At 36.6% G+C, this 14,092-nt stretch overlaps 1 protein-coding gene across 4 annotated transcripts in view; it reads left to right on the top strand.

The window, feature by feature from the left end:
* The window catches only part of CDH8 (cadherin 8), a 130,890-nt gene extending 117,221 nt beyond the window's left edge, over nt 1-13,669 (top strand). For 3 of the 4 annotated variants that reach the window (XM_065641273.1, XM_065641274.1, XM_065641276.1), the window contains 2 exons: nt 11,776-12,027; nt 13,176-13,669. In XM_065641273.1, the coding sequence (XP_065497345.1) occupies nt 11,776-12,027; nt 13,176-13,669 (746 nt within the window). Of the gene's footprint in view, nt 1-11,775; nt 12,028-13,154 lie in introns of all 4 variants that reach the window. The other variant, XM_065641275.1, reaches the window with a different exon arrangement.
* Nucleotides 13,670-14,092: the final 423 nt, after the last annotated feature.

The raw sequence follows: 14,092 nt of genomic DNA, 5'->3' as shown, positions 1-14,092 counted from the left end.
AATTTTGGACAAGTAATTTAATCGCTGTGCCTGTCATTGTGCCATGCACGCACTGCAGACGTTCTTTTAAAACATTCATCTGATACTCATATATGACATTGATGGCAGCTATTATCAGCTCCCTATGGATTGGTAAAGACTGAGATTTTCAAGAGTGCATTATGGTGTCTCTTTGGTTCTTCTGAAACTCCCAGTCAGAAAACACGTACAAGTTATTCTGAAGTTCAGGGAAGGAAATGATGGAACCCAGTCTAATGACAGCTGTAGCTAAAGCTTAGCTGCAATACTGCATACAGAGAAAGGTAGTTTAGACTCAATTCTACACCATATGTCTCTTTCTATAACATCTTAATCTATGCCACAACATTGCAACTTCTGTCTTTGTACTACTGTTTTCTATTTTTAAATGAGAGAAATAATTTTTTGTAACAAATCAACTTTCTCTTATTTTGTGTTTGTCTTCTGCTAACGTGCAAGACCAAAAGATGTATTTGCTAAAAACTTTAGAGTTCTAATGCACTCTGTCTAGCTGAACCACTTGCTTTAAAACTTTTTATAAATAACTTAGCTTTTTCTATATTAAAAATGTTTTTCTTAATATTTTTTCTTTCTTTTTCTCAGAAAGGAAACATGTTTCTTTCTCGAGTATCTGTTGGGTTTTTTCTGCTCTCCTTTATGAGTCTTTAAGCTTTCATTCATGATCATGGAGGGGTTTTTTTGCATATTAAGACCTCCTTTGCCAGGATAATTGCCTAGTCTCTTGTAATACTTTTACTTGATCCTACTTCATATTTTTATTGCAGCTTCTGCCTATATGCTCCATCTGTACTTTGCAGACTCTTCATCATTAATTAGAAGACAACAGGGAACAATTTAACTGTGATATGCAAGCTGTCCTCTTACCATAGAGACGTACCTTCTAGCTTCTCAGCTTGATATGAAGAGAATGAATGAACAACATGTCTTCTGTTTTGTTGCACACGTATTTTAATGGTGACTAACAAATGTTTTACTATATACGGAATGTCCATCCTCGGAGATATTCCAAAGCTGCCTGGACATGGTCCATGGCTGTAGGTAGCTGTGCTTGAGCAGGAGGGTAGACCAGGTGACTTCCAGAGGGCCCTTCCAACCTCAACAATTCTGGGATTCTATGAAAACTGTAGAACACCTTATGCCATGGGACACCTGCTCTAGAACATCTGATGTTATAGCTTGGAGATATTTACCAGTCTGAGCAATGACTTTGTAATATCTCTACAGTGGTGAGGCAGAATTCAAATGCCGACATCTTTCCCTGGCTCCTCCTTTTTTCCATGTTATGTGTCGTGTCACACAACATACATAGCAAAGGTAGGGTCTTGCAGTATGTCCTACTCTTGAAATTTAAATGCATATGCATATGTGTTCTTGTTGACCTGCTTTGATTCTCAGCAACCTGTGTATGCTAGTTTGGAACTTCTGGTATAAATTACTGCCATTAATGGTCTCATGATAACAAATTGTTATTGTTATATGTAATCTGCATATGAGAATATCTTCAAAAAGTCATTATCATGCTGCCTGTGTGCCCAGGGGCAATCTTATACCGTAGCATTTCAGTTTTTCAAATTGCAAAAAGCTAATACAACTCTTGATGACATTTACAAAAATGTATAATGGCACTCCTTTCATTTCTCTCACAGAAATTATTCTCAGTGAAGTTAGAGAGAGTTCTGTGTATATAAGAACTGCAGAATCTGCCACTTCTTAAAATCAAAGCCACATTTTTTTTAAGTGACACCAGCTCAAGAAAATGTTAAGTCAAAAAATTTTTTTAAAATTTCTTTTCTGACTTAAAATGCCTCAGCCAGTGTAAGTTGTATTTAACTTTCAAAGCTCTTTGGCAGAGAGTACACATTCTAAATTTCTTCTCATAGTAAGTTGTTATGTCAGAGTTATAAACCCCTGAAAACTGGCGTTTTGTAATGGAAGTGCTGAAAAGACCTGTATTACACCAGTACAAATAGGCGGCAATTCAATAACGCTGGTCGTTCTTTTTATAGTCTGGTAGTTGCTTTCTGCCACTGTATTTCAAAGTAAACATTATAAAAAAAGTAATAGCATAATAGAAATACAGTGGTATGGCTTGAATTTGGCTCTCTGACTGTTGTAACAAAACTTCAATATTGTTAATACGTCCGATTCCAGATTCAGTTTTAAAGGACTGTTTTACAAACTACTGATAATTTTTAAAAAATTCTTACTGTGTGCATGTATATGCTTCATATGGTATTGGAACAGAAAAGACAATCATCACGGCATGGAGACATGGATGTTAAGTTGCTTAGTGTGAAACTCAAATGCCAAGAACACAACACATTTAAAAAACAAGATTTTCCTGCTTAAGATTTATTTTTCTCAGTACAATATTCGTAGTTTATGTTCTAGAAAGAAAAATTCACTTCAGACGCCTGTGATTGTCTTCATAAAGGCTCAACTTTTCCAGAGCCTAGAAATAAGTCACTGAAGTAAGAATTGAAGGATGTTTGTCAAGTGAGAAAGGTGAAGAACATAGGATACAATGCTTGGAACTCTTCCATCACCTACCAAAAGTACTATGAATTTCATTGAATATGCTTGAGATTCAGCCTTACACATAAGAGGACCCCAAATCAACATAACATGTGAAACTGTAAATCTCACAGTGACCTAAGGGGCTCAGATACCTGTCTGTCAGTAGTTTCACCTCCTAGACCGCACTTGTAAGTAAACATTCGTAGAAAGAATAAGAATCCGTTATCCCCAAAGAGAAATACACATGGCAAAGCCTTGGGATGTTTTGGCTTTTTGATTTATCTTTGCAGCATTTTGTTGCAATTTGATAATATGGTAATGGAAATTCTTGGTTCAAATGCAAAATATAGCCATTATTGTATCAAAGCATTATAAAACATAGTATTACTTTCTGAAACTTTTTGGTTAAAATAACAAGATAATAGAATTAACTAGAATATGTAGATTTCAAAAATGATCCATCAGTCTATGCAAATTGCTGTGTTAATAATGTATTTTTAATGCTAAGCACATTTGACAGCCATTTCATCTCTCTTTCTAAAGTAGAGCTTGGCAACCTGCATTAATTCTTACACTTTACAGATGTAACATTCAATGCACATGCCATGTAGTGATGTGATACGAATAAAGTAAAGCATGTCAAAGCAATGTGATTATTAGTAAACAAGTTAGTGGCTGGCTTGTTGAGTACAGAAAAAAACAAGAGGCAAAAGCCAGTGCTGTTCTAGCATATCTTACATCTTCACTGGCCTGAATTTGCTTCAGATAATGGGTGTGTCAATCATAACTTGCACCAGGGGATTCAGAAGAGATAAATGGGCATAACATCAGAGTGGGTGAGACTGAAATCAGGTGTGTTGGATACAGTTCAGACAGCTGTGTTAGCTGTGTAGCTTAAACAGACCCAGAGTCCAGAGTTTCCTGGTTTGACTTGCCATAAGTATCTGTAAACTGAAAAGAGATGTACTATGTCCTGATTATTTCTCTACTCCATTAACAATAAAACTCTTATTGCTTCAGGCTCAAGACATGCTTCTACATCATTATTTCATCAGCAGGGATTTTCTGTCCTTCCTTCAATGGGTTAAAAACCCAAGGCACAAAATATGAGTTGCTGCTAAACTGCAAGTGACCATATAGATATGTTTGATTATAGCTCTGCTGGACTAAAGGTCAAAGGAAAGTTTTAGAATACTTAAGAGACAATTATCTAAAGTTCAGACTTTTCCAAAGGAATAGAACTAGAAATTATACAGACTATTATCTAAAGTTCACATTTTTCAAAGGAAAAAGGTAGGAGGAAATGCTTATTCCATCACTTTGCTGTTAATTTGTCTGGGGTTTTTTATTATTGTTCTGTCAAGAATTTATTTCCTGCAAGTTCTGCATCACAGTAGTATTAACATGATTATTCCCATTTCCAAGAAATTTTAACATATGAGAGTGATGTATTCTTATACATGGTGAAATATTACTTTGCTCATGATTGAAAATGCCTAACAGCACTTTTTGTTTCTGCAAAGGAATACATGACCTTTGTCATGGAAACACATGGAAATGTGTTTAGGTTTTTTATTCATTGTTTGTTTCAGCAGTTCAATTCTGGCATAAGCTATTGTTATTTAGGCCAATTGGTAAGAATAAAAATAATCAAAGATACAAAAAAAGTGACATTTTCCAATTCTTTTCCTCATCAGTATATATCGTGCCATGAAATACTTTTTTTTTTTTTTCTTCCTGTGTTCTTATTGTTTTATGGGATTCCGGAAAGTCCAGGTCTCTAGAAAAAGAAATTCATTCAGATGTTTGCCAATGTGTCATGGGAATGTTTCGCGAATTGCCATTATATGTGTCACTATGGCCTGTGACTTACTATGGTGCAGGGGACACTGTTTGATCAGTCAGCTGGATTTTTATAGCACAAAATCTTTTTTTCTTTTGAACCTGATGTCTGCTATCAAATTTGATAGCAGTCATCAATCTGCTTTTTTGAAGACATCACAAAATTTTGACATTCATGAAAAGCAAGTCAGTTTGAAATACCTGAGAATGTTTCAGTGCCCATATGTTTTGGCTATCATAAATCAGACAAAATGTACTATAAAAATGGCATCTTTTTATTTGCAGATTATTTTATAAGGCTTCTACTTGAATAGAACATTTATGCCTTTACCATGCAGATTAGGCAAAGGGTCATCTTCCTTGTTAACTGCTGTTCAACAGGATTTTGTTAGAGACAGTCATCAAGGAAGATCTTCCAGTACATATGTAAAATATTACACAACACAGTCGTGTATATATATTAAGAGATATATATGTGAGTTCTTAAATAAATGTGTTTAGTGCATATAAATACATCCATGATAAATACTAAGTTTAATCATGAAACAAAATGATTGTACTATTCAACAAATAAATTGGTTTTTCATCTACTAATGATTGTCAAATTTATAACATGCAAACTCAAAATTGTCCCCTTTTAATCAGGTATTCCTTTAAAAAGTGTTGCAGACTAAGGCAGAAACGAACAAGCAAAAAAATCTCACATAGACGCGGGTTTATCTCTCAGAGCATTTTAATTTAATTCTTTTGGAAGCAAGAAGTGATGCTTCTAACTTGTACTTAAGTGTATTCTGAAACAAACAACTCGGTTTTACAGCTCAGGGCCCACCTATGAAGAGTTTTCTTTTACAAGGTGAATGCTGCTGAGAGGATGCTCTGAGTTGCCTCTTCTGGCTTTTGTGCTAGATCAGAAAGCAGGTCCTGAGTATTCTTTTCTGCTGCTTTTATAATTATGAGAATAAAAAAAGATTTCAAAATAGTTGAGTTGACAGAGAGATATCACATGTGGGGCTATGAATAGTGAATTGTTGGTTCTGCATTCATCCGTCTTGTTTCTGCAGTGTGATGCTACTAATCTAAGTATGTTTTATTTGTAAATCCTTTCATAGAAAGGTATGTACTGTTGATAAAATTCCTAAAAGAATAATGATTCAGGTGTGGCTTATAGCTCATGGAGTGTATAGATAGACTTTTTGAGAGACCTCTGCATCTTTGGACAACTTTATTAGTTCCCAGTCTCTAAAATGGGGTTTGGAATCTTCCCGATATTTCCCTATTTCTCTGTTGTTACGTTTGAATTTTGAAGAAAACTAAAAATACCAGTATTACTACAGATCTTTTGAAAATCTGTGTTTAATCTTGTAAGGTCTGCAGTACTGAGTAGTAGGTATTACTGATGGCACTGATGGCATCCTCTTGAATGTTCTGGTGCATTTGCAGATGACTGCTAAATATTATGTACCTAACATTTCTTAGAAAGTTGTATATTTTGGTTTTTTCTGCCTGTACTTCAGTAGTTTCATTGAAACCTTTATGATAATAACTTAATTACCCAGTTTTTGAAAGTCTTTATGTGAGAATAGCTGCCATTTATGAACTGAGAAGGAAAATAAAGGCACTACCCTTGTCTTTTCATTATCAAGAAAAGCAGGAGTATCACAATAAGGTTATTCTTGCTACTCTTCTACTTGTGTCAAAGGACTCTGTATTATAGAGGGTCTGTTTTAGACTAAAAAAAATGTACACAAAAAGATAGCTCTAATAAACACGAAGAAATATATTTCTGTTGTAGTGTTTCCAGCTGTAACATTTCCAATTTAGTCTTTCTTCACATAAGTAACATATTCAGTATAGATAGCAATTTCTACCATGAAGTCCTTAATACCATTAATGATTTGATCTTTCTGAGAACATAATAAAAGGGATAGAAAAAGATGGAAAAAGAGCTATGTAGGTGTAAGGTTACACAGCAGGGAAGTCCACTGATCTCAAAATATTAAAGAGACCGGGGGGAATTAAAGAACTGCAGTAATGTGTGCAGAGAAAATGACACTTGGATGTAAACTGACTGCTTCGGGTCTTTACTTCGGTTGTGTCATTTTATTGTCTGACTTAAAATTGCAACATGCGCCCTTGTACAAAGTGGAAGATGAAGAAGTTGACTCCTGCCTTCTGATTTCACGTCCAGGTTGATGTCAATGCCATTGAAGACACTCATGACCAGAAAACACAAAAGTAGTTTTGTATTAAAATTATTACATATGCTTTTTCTCAAAATCTTTCATCCAAGAACCTCAAAAGAGATCAGACGTCCTTGAGAACAGTCGGGAATCTGGTGCAGGCACTTGGCCCAGTGGTAGGCAAGTCCTCGGTTGTGGTTATTCAAACTAGTCTAGAAATTTTGTCTAGAAATCACATTGGACATCTTGTTAAGACCTTCTGCATTGTCATTCTTTGTTCCAGCTGTGAGGGAGATATTGCAATACCAGTCTGTTTCATGGTTGTTTTGCAAATCTGCTTGTGAACTCCAGAAACTGGGAGTCATCTGGTGATCTAGATGACTGATTTGGTTTTATGTTTAAAAAAAGCGTAAATATGAGCTCCAGATCTAAATTGTAGTTCTATATTCCTGGAGCTGTGTTGCTCTGACCTCACAGTGATGCAAAAAATTTTGATGAGCTAAGAAAATCATTCACATCACTTATCTTACAGCATTCCTCAAGCCTGCAGGACAGAATATAGCTCCTAGTCCATCCTGTGTAGTCGGTACGTCATCAGTGAAATGGCATTTAATAGGACTCTGGCATTTCAATGAACTTCTTCAATCCCTTCCCGATATAGATGGGTACAGAATTCAGGGAGGCTTGCTTTGACTGAGAATGTCAAAGGAGCTCCTGAATATCCCTCACTGACTGAAGGTACAGACTTAGTGTGTCTCTTCGCCTGTGGCAGGTTCCCTCAGAACTTTATAAACAGAGAGATTTTTTTTTTTTTCTGCATGTAATTTTCCTTGTTTTGCTAAAAGTAACATGGATAAATAAATAACCTAAGCAGTGCTATAATGAAGGATCAGTGGGTTAATTGGAAAGATGAGTGGAAGGTGATTGTCCCCTCTCCTGCTGAGCACCTGCTGCCAAGTTAATTCATGCAGCCGTGCTGGAGGTTGTTCCTGGAGGAGATTCCTGCTGTTTTGTCAGCTACGGGTAAGCAGAATGTCCACAGAGAGGAGAAAGCAAATCAGATAAATTGAGTTTATTGCTAATCAGCTGCTAGGAATTATTTTCAAGTTCTAGGAACCAACTAAAATGTCAATTAGAGAGTCATTGTTCTTCACTCAAGAGTCACATCTCCAGCAACACCAAGGTATATGTATTTCAGGACAGAGCAAAGAAGGGGAAGGAATTTGTTGTTAAACAAAATTCCCAAGGCAAAATTGAGTACTTGCCATCCATTGGCAAAACATCTCAGTCATTTCATTTTGTTTTTCCTGTTGACTACTTCTGTTTGCCAGTTTCTTTCTGGGCACAACAAATTCAACTTCAGTCTAACATAGCAGTTTTTAACAACCAAAAAAAAACCAACCCGTATCTCTGTAAAATAAGAAAGGTTATTCTATCCTCTCCTTGCCTTGCACCTCTTCTTACATACTGCTAACTATTCAGCCATTACAACTTCTTTTACACTTAAATAGTTCAGCTAAATGTCCCAAATAACTCGCCTATCTTTCACTTTATCTGATCTCTTTTCAACTCGAACTGATAACCATTACTGGTACTAGGTAGTTCCTTATACTCAGCATAGCTTCACAGAATGCAGAAATAGACACTTTATTTTCTCCACCTCTCCTCCTTCCTCTCATTTTTCCTGCCCTCTTCAATCTGTCTCTTTATAATATTCTTCCTTTTTTTACTTTGTTTTAACCTCTGATTCTGACTTACTAGAATTTTCTGAACCAGGTGGTGTAGCAGTGTGTCAGAAAGATGGAAGGGATCTGAAGCTGCCACCAACAAAAGCAGTTTCTTTTTTTCATTTCTTCCTCAAGCAGGTGCCTCACTTCTTTTGCGTACCTGTGAAGGGCAGGGCTGCGAGGGCTCAGCGTCTCAGGCCTTTCCTCCAGCCTGGACTGAGGAGGCCTGTGCCAGGCTTAGAGGAAGGAACAGGCTGTATCAGTACAGATTTCTAGAGTAGAAGAAATCCATGTGTAATGTAACTGAAGTCTCTGGAGTTCTGAATAAATGACTACAAATGTGATACTTCTGAGTGGGATTTGTCTTAAAGACAGAAAGAGCTGGAAATTGAGCCCCACATAGTTTTTCTCCTTTGAAAGGTTAAAACAAAAGGATTAGGGGTGCAACTTATGCCGAGATATTTTTAATTTTTCAAGAGAAAGTCAAATGGACAGATAAATTTATTTTTCAGTATTTAAAAGGGGTGGGAGGAGGAAAAGAATGCTGTCCAATAAAAAAAAAAAAATGTACTTGAAGACATCAAAATAGGTGTGGTAGTCATTCTTACTTTGGTAAAGCTATACATACTAATATTCAGGAAAACTTAGCTACGGTATTATTTTACTAACATACAATTTCCCTTTGTTCCTTGCAGTTCAGCTAGAGAGCAAGTATGACACTGGAAGTGGTGTGACTTGCACACGTGCTGACACATTCAGCCAAGGAGGAGTTGTCCAGTTTTTCACTTAATTCTAAATGGGTGTTAATTGTTGACTTAAAACATACTTGACTTTTCCACTGCATCGTAGTGGCATATATAACACTGCATATCATCAAGGAGTTTGGTCCTATTTGAGTTGTCAGAATTCTTAAGAGCTTATTTCTGAAATTTATCTTCAGTGAACACATATGCTTCCTTTAATTTTAAAAAGGGCACAAGGAAAGACTAGACTATTTATCTAGCTCCAGGGTGCCATCAGTTTTGATGTGACTGTTTCCAGCTTGAATAGATAAAAACTCAGGATTCCTGGAAAGAAAAATCATTAGGAACCCTTTTTGTTCTGCAAAGGTATTATAAAGTGACCACACTTAACACTGCTTTGCAAATTAGTTAATTTTGGGTTGATCTTTCTGTGTTGTGTACTCTAAATGCTGTGACAAATGCTGAAATGATTACATAACCTGCAACATAAATTATAGTAAGAACATCTCTAGGCTGCAAGAGTGTGATTGGTAGGTGGTTCCACCCTGGAAGTGATACAGTAAGACTGCAAAATCAAAGACTCTGAACTGCAGAAGGGGCCTACTTGAAGTTCAGCTTCTTAGTCACTGAAAGGGAAAACAAGTCTGCTTTCTTCTCTTGTATGAGACAATTACGTCATGTGCTTAGATATCGAATCATCTTTCTTCATCTTTTGTTTTATGGCCCTAATGAATTAACTATAAACGTTATCTACTGATTGATATCTTGATATAGTTTCAGGACGTGATAAAGTTTAGTAATGTCTCATTCTGTAATTATTATGTTCTGTAACTACCTTTATTCCATATTAATATGACTCCTTGCTAAGAAGGGTTTCAAGAATACTGACTTTTGAATTTATTTTTTTGGATGTGAAAAATGTCTTTACAGTATTTGCTTTGTGAATGTTTTCCCTTCTTCCTTCTCTGGCTTTGGTACTTCATTGACTGCCGGCTATTTCAAGCATACGTGTGTGTTTTATGTTGGGGCAGTGATACCTGCTGCCCAAATACCATGGGCTGTCAGAAACATTCCTGGTGATCACAGTCGGTACAAATTAAACATTTCTAAATTACTGCGTGTTTTCAAGTGAGTACCTGACCAGTGCCAAGATCAAAGTAGATACAAAGCTCTCTTACAGTCTCTACATGTATATCCATACACGTTTTGTCATGCTCTTCAGGTACTTTTTTGGTTGGAACTCAAGAATCAGGTCTTTATTTTATCTGTCATGTGAACACTGTCTGTCTTCTAAGTCTTTGCTTACTTATGCCTGTCACATAGCTCTCAGTGATTGCTTTCCTTCCATTAAATGGCATTTAGTGATTATATGTGCCCATTGTATAGCATAAAGTATCAGGGGGCTTACTTCTGTTCATGATACTTCAGGAAAATTAACTTTGGTAGCACAGGGGAAGAGAGGTTAATGAAAGGAGCAACAAGCTCCTTCTCCCAAATATTATGTGCTGCTTTATTTTAAAATTGTCATTGCATTCCTCAGTAACACACACATGTATTCATATTCTGCATGCGTCGGAATCTTTTTATTAATTTGTGGTGTTATTTTTGATGAAAGAACACACAAAACAAAGTAGTACAAGTCAACGTGTACTCTGGTAGTACATAACTCATAATGATGAATTTTTTTTTTTTTAATTCCACAGAACAAAGCAGTTAAAAGCTACACTGAATATATAAGTATGTAAATAAATCTAAGTGTTTTGCATCTTTGACATGCTCACTAATCATGGTTTATGCCTGACCATTCTGGCACATACAAGATAATTGATATTTGATAGTAGCATGTTGTTAAATGGCTAGAATCTATAATTCTTACAACTGTACAGAATAGAATCTATAGGATTACCCTAAGTAAAATCAGCTTGTAATTGTTTTGATGATGAACTGAGAACAGAGTGACTATGAGGGATTTAACTGTGTAACTTTATGTCTGAATAGGATGCTAGGCAGACAGACACCTCTGTGTTTCTAAAACTAGGTATCTGCATATGTGTGCAGAGGTAAGAATGTCCTAGCCTCATCTCTTCTGGCTGCCTTCATAGAAGATACATTCTGGTTTGGTTTGTTCTGTTTTCATCATTCAGGCCAAATCAATGTTTAGACTGCCTAAAATTAGGCCTAAAACTTTTAATACATTTACCTTTCCCTTTGTTTGTCTTTATATTGCTCATTAACTAATAAAAAAAAAAAAAAAGAGAGAGAAAGAGAAGAATCTTTCATAGCAGGGCTAAATATTGTGCAATATGTGCTAAAAATGCATGGAACATTAATTTTAATTGATGAATGTGCATTATTAAGTCTGACTTACTTTAACATTTCATTTCTCTCTTTGTTGTACTGGCTGAATTTTCATGACTGTGTGACTTGAGAAGTAGCGATGTCGTGATGGGAAGATATCTATAGGGATGTATGCAGAGAAGAAATTGAGGGGCTGCCATTATGATTATACCATATGACACAAGAAAATGCATATATTGCACTCATTCGTTTGAGGCATGAACAGCCAGACAGAAAGGGGAAGGATTTCTGTGTCACATGCTGCTGGTATAACGAGTATAATACAGTGCACATGTGTTTGTGTAGAGGTTTTCTGAATGCATTAAGAAAAAGCTGTGGTTTTAGCAGTTACTCTATGTGATGAAACAATGCAAATTTTCCCATTTTCAGATAATACTCTCAGCATATTGGCAAAGCATAGCGGATTCAGCCGGCAGAAGCAAGAGGTATATCTACTGCCAATCATAATAAGCGATAGTGGGAATCCTCCCATGAGCAGCACTAGCACTCTCACCATCCGGGTCTGTGGTTGCAGCAGTGACGGGATCGTCCAGTCCTGTAATGCTGAAGCATACGTACTGCCCATTGGGCTCAGTATGGGAGCCCTAATTGCCATCCTGGCATGCATCGTTCTGCTGCTAGGTAGGTATTCATTTCACAGCCTGGTGTTCAAAACTGTTCTGGTTCCTGGGTGGCTGTAAGTAAGCACAGAAGTCACAGAGAAGGACGCACAATCTAATACAATGTAATGCGCGGCAGAACTGAGAGACGTCTCAGGACTGCAGCCCTGCTGTACTAAGAACTGAACAAAAGCATACAGAGCAAAGTCCCAGTCTTACACACAAGTTACATAATGAACAGGTATGGAATAAGAAACCAAAAATCAAATCAGGTACGTTAAGTAGCAAGGTGAACACAGTATATGCTGCACATGAGGGAAAATGAATTTGTTGTATCTTCTAAGACTTGTATGAGTTTACTCCGGATTATAATGGCATCAGAGACAAGAGACAATGGCATCAGTTCTACAAGATAAGAAGCACTGTGTATTTTAATAAAACATACAAAATTTGTATATGACATCAAGCAAGTGAGGGAGAGAACAGTGAAGGAAGAGACCTATTTCTGCTGTTTGCAGCTTCATTTTGTAACCGAGATTTACATCAGTAACTGAGATTTCAGCATTAAGCTGCAAAAACAAGTGTAACCGATTTAGAGCTTTAAATGCAGCTCTCCAAGATTCTGAAACTGATGTATCTAAGCTGTTTCTTTCTCCCTCACTGTCTCATTCTCTTTTCAGTTATATAGTGTGAGTCTGTTGCAACACGTAAAAAGAATACACCAATTTTCTTCTATAATCAGGGCTATGTTTTCAAAAAAACACCCTCTAATTATGGAAGACTCCATCCATTATGTAGATCATTACAGACTGTGTTCAGTGAATAGTGATGGCCTGACTTCACCCAAGCTTGTGACTTTTCCAAGGGGAAAAGTTGTTTTCTAAATTCAAGGCTCAAAAATTGAAGTATGCAAAATCTTATGCCTTACATAAAATTTAGCTTCAGATCTAAGTATGAGCTGACAATAGAAAACTGAAGGACTAACCAGAGCTTCCAATCAAATTTTCATTACTTGAATGAAGTTGAAGTTATGGGTCTCTCAGTTTTTCACCACCCATATTATTCTTATTTTCACAAAAAGCAACCTATCACCTTTCACAACTGTGCGTAACATGTAGTGCTTTGATTGGAAAACTTTAAACTTATCAGCCTGTGATGCTTTCTTTGCAGTCATTGTGGTGCTGTTTGTAACACTAAGAAGACACAAGAATGAGCCTCTAATCATCAAAGATGATGAAGATGTGAGGGAAAATATTATTCGCTATGATGATGAAGGAGGTGGAGAAGAAGATACAGAAGCTTTTGATATTGCAACTTTGCAAAATCCAGATGGAATTAATGGATTTTTGCCTCGTAAGGATATTAAGCCTGATCTTCAGTTTATGCCCAGGCAGGGTCTTGCACCTGTTCCTAATGGTGTTGATGTTGACGAATTTATTAATGTAAGGCTTCATGAAGCTGATAATGATCCCACAGCTCCACCATATGACTCTATCCAGATTTATGGCTATGAAGGAAGAGGGTCAGCGGCTGGTTCCCTGAGCTCATTGGAGTCCTCTACATCAGACTCAGATCAGAATTTTGACTACCTCAGTGAATGGGGTCCCCGCTTTAAAAGACTTGGAGAACTTTATTCCGTTGGAGAAAGTGACAAAGAAACTTGACAGTGGATTACAAACTTTTCATTGTTGACTTAATGATCATGTAATATTCTAGGGCCACTGCTGTTAGTTAAAACTAATGTGGCTTTTTGTTTTAGAGGCAAGTTTAGCGCCAGTCATCTATAAAATCAACTACATTGTAATGTTGAACCAAAAAAAAAAGTATATGTTAGGAGGTTAAGTCTTGTGGAGTGTGAAGTAAAGTATGTGGAGTGTCTAGAAGTCTTTGGATATTTGATATTCACTTGGCCACTCTGAAGATGGAGATTTGGATCTTTGATTATCTTCAGCGAATTAAAAGAAATTGGTGCTTTCTTAGAAAACGGACTTGCAGGGACTTTGCTATTGAACAGTAGCCTCTGCCAGTATGCGTAAAGCTAATGGTTTGTTTCTGCATTGCCAACAAAGATCCTGGCACAGAAATGT

The sequence above is a fragment of the Caloenas nicobarica genome, chromosome 9, assembly GCF_036013445.1.
Source record: "Caloenas nicobarica isolate bCalNic1 chromosome 9, bCalNic1.hap1, whole genome shotgun sequence".
NCBI classification, from domain to species: domain Eukaryota; kingdom Metazoa; phylum Chordata; class Aves; order Columbiformes; family Columbidae; genus Caloenas; species Caloenas nicobarica.
This window is presented reverse-complemented; position numbering and strand designations above follow the sequence as displayed.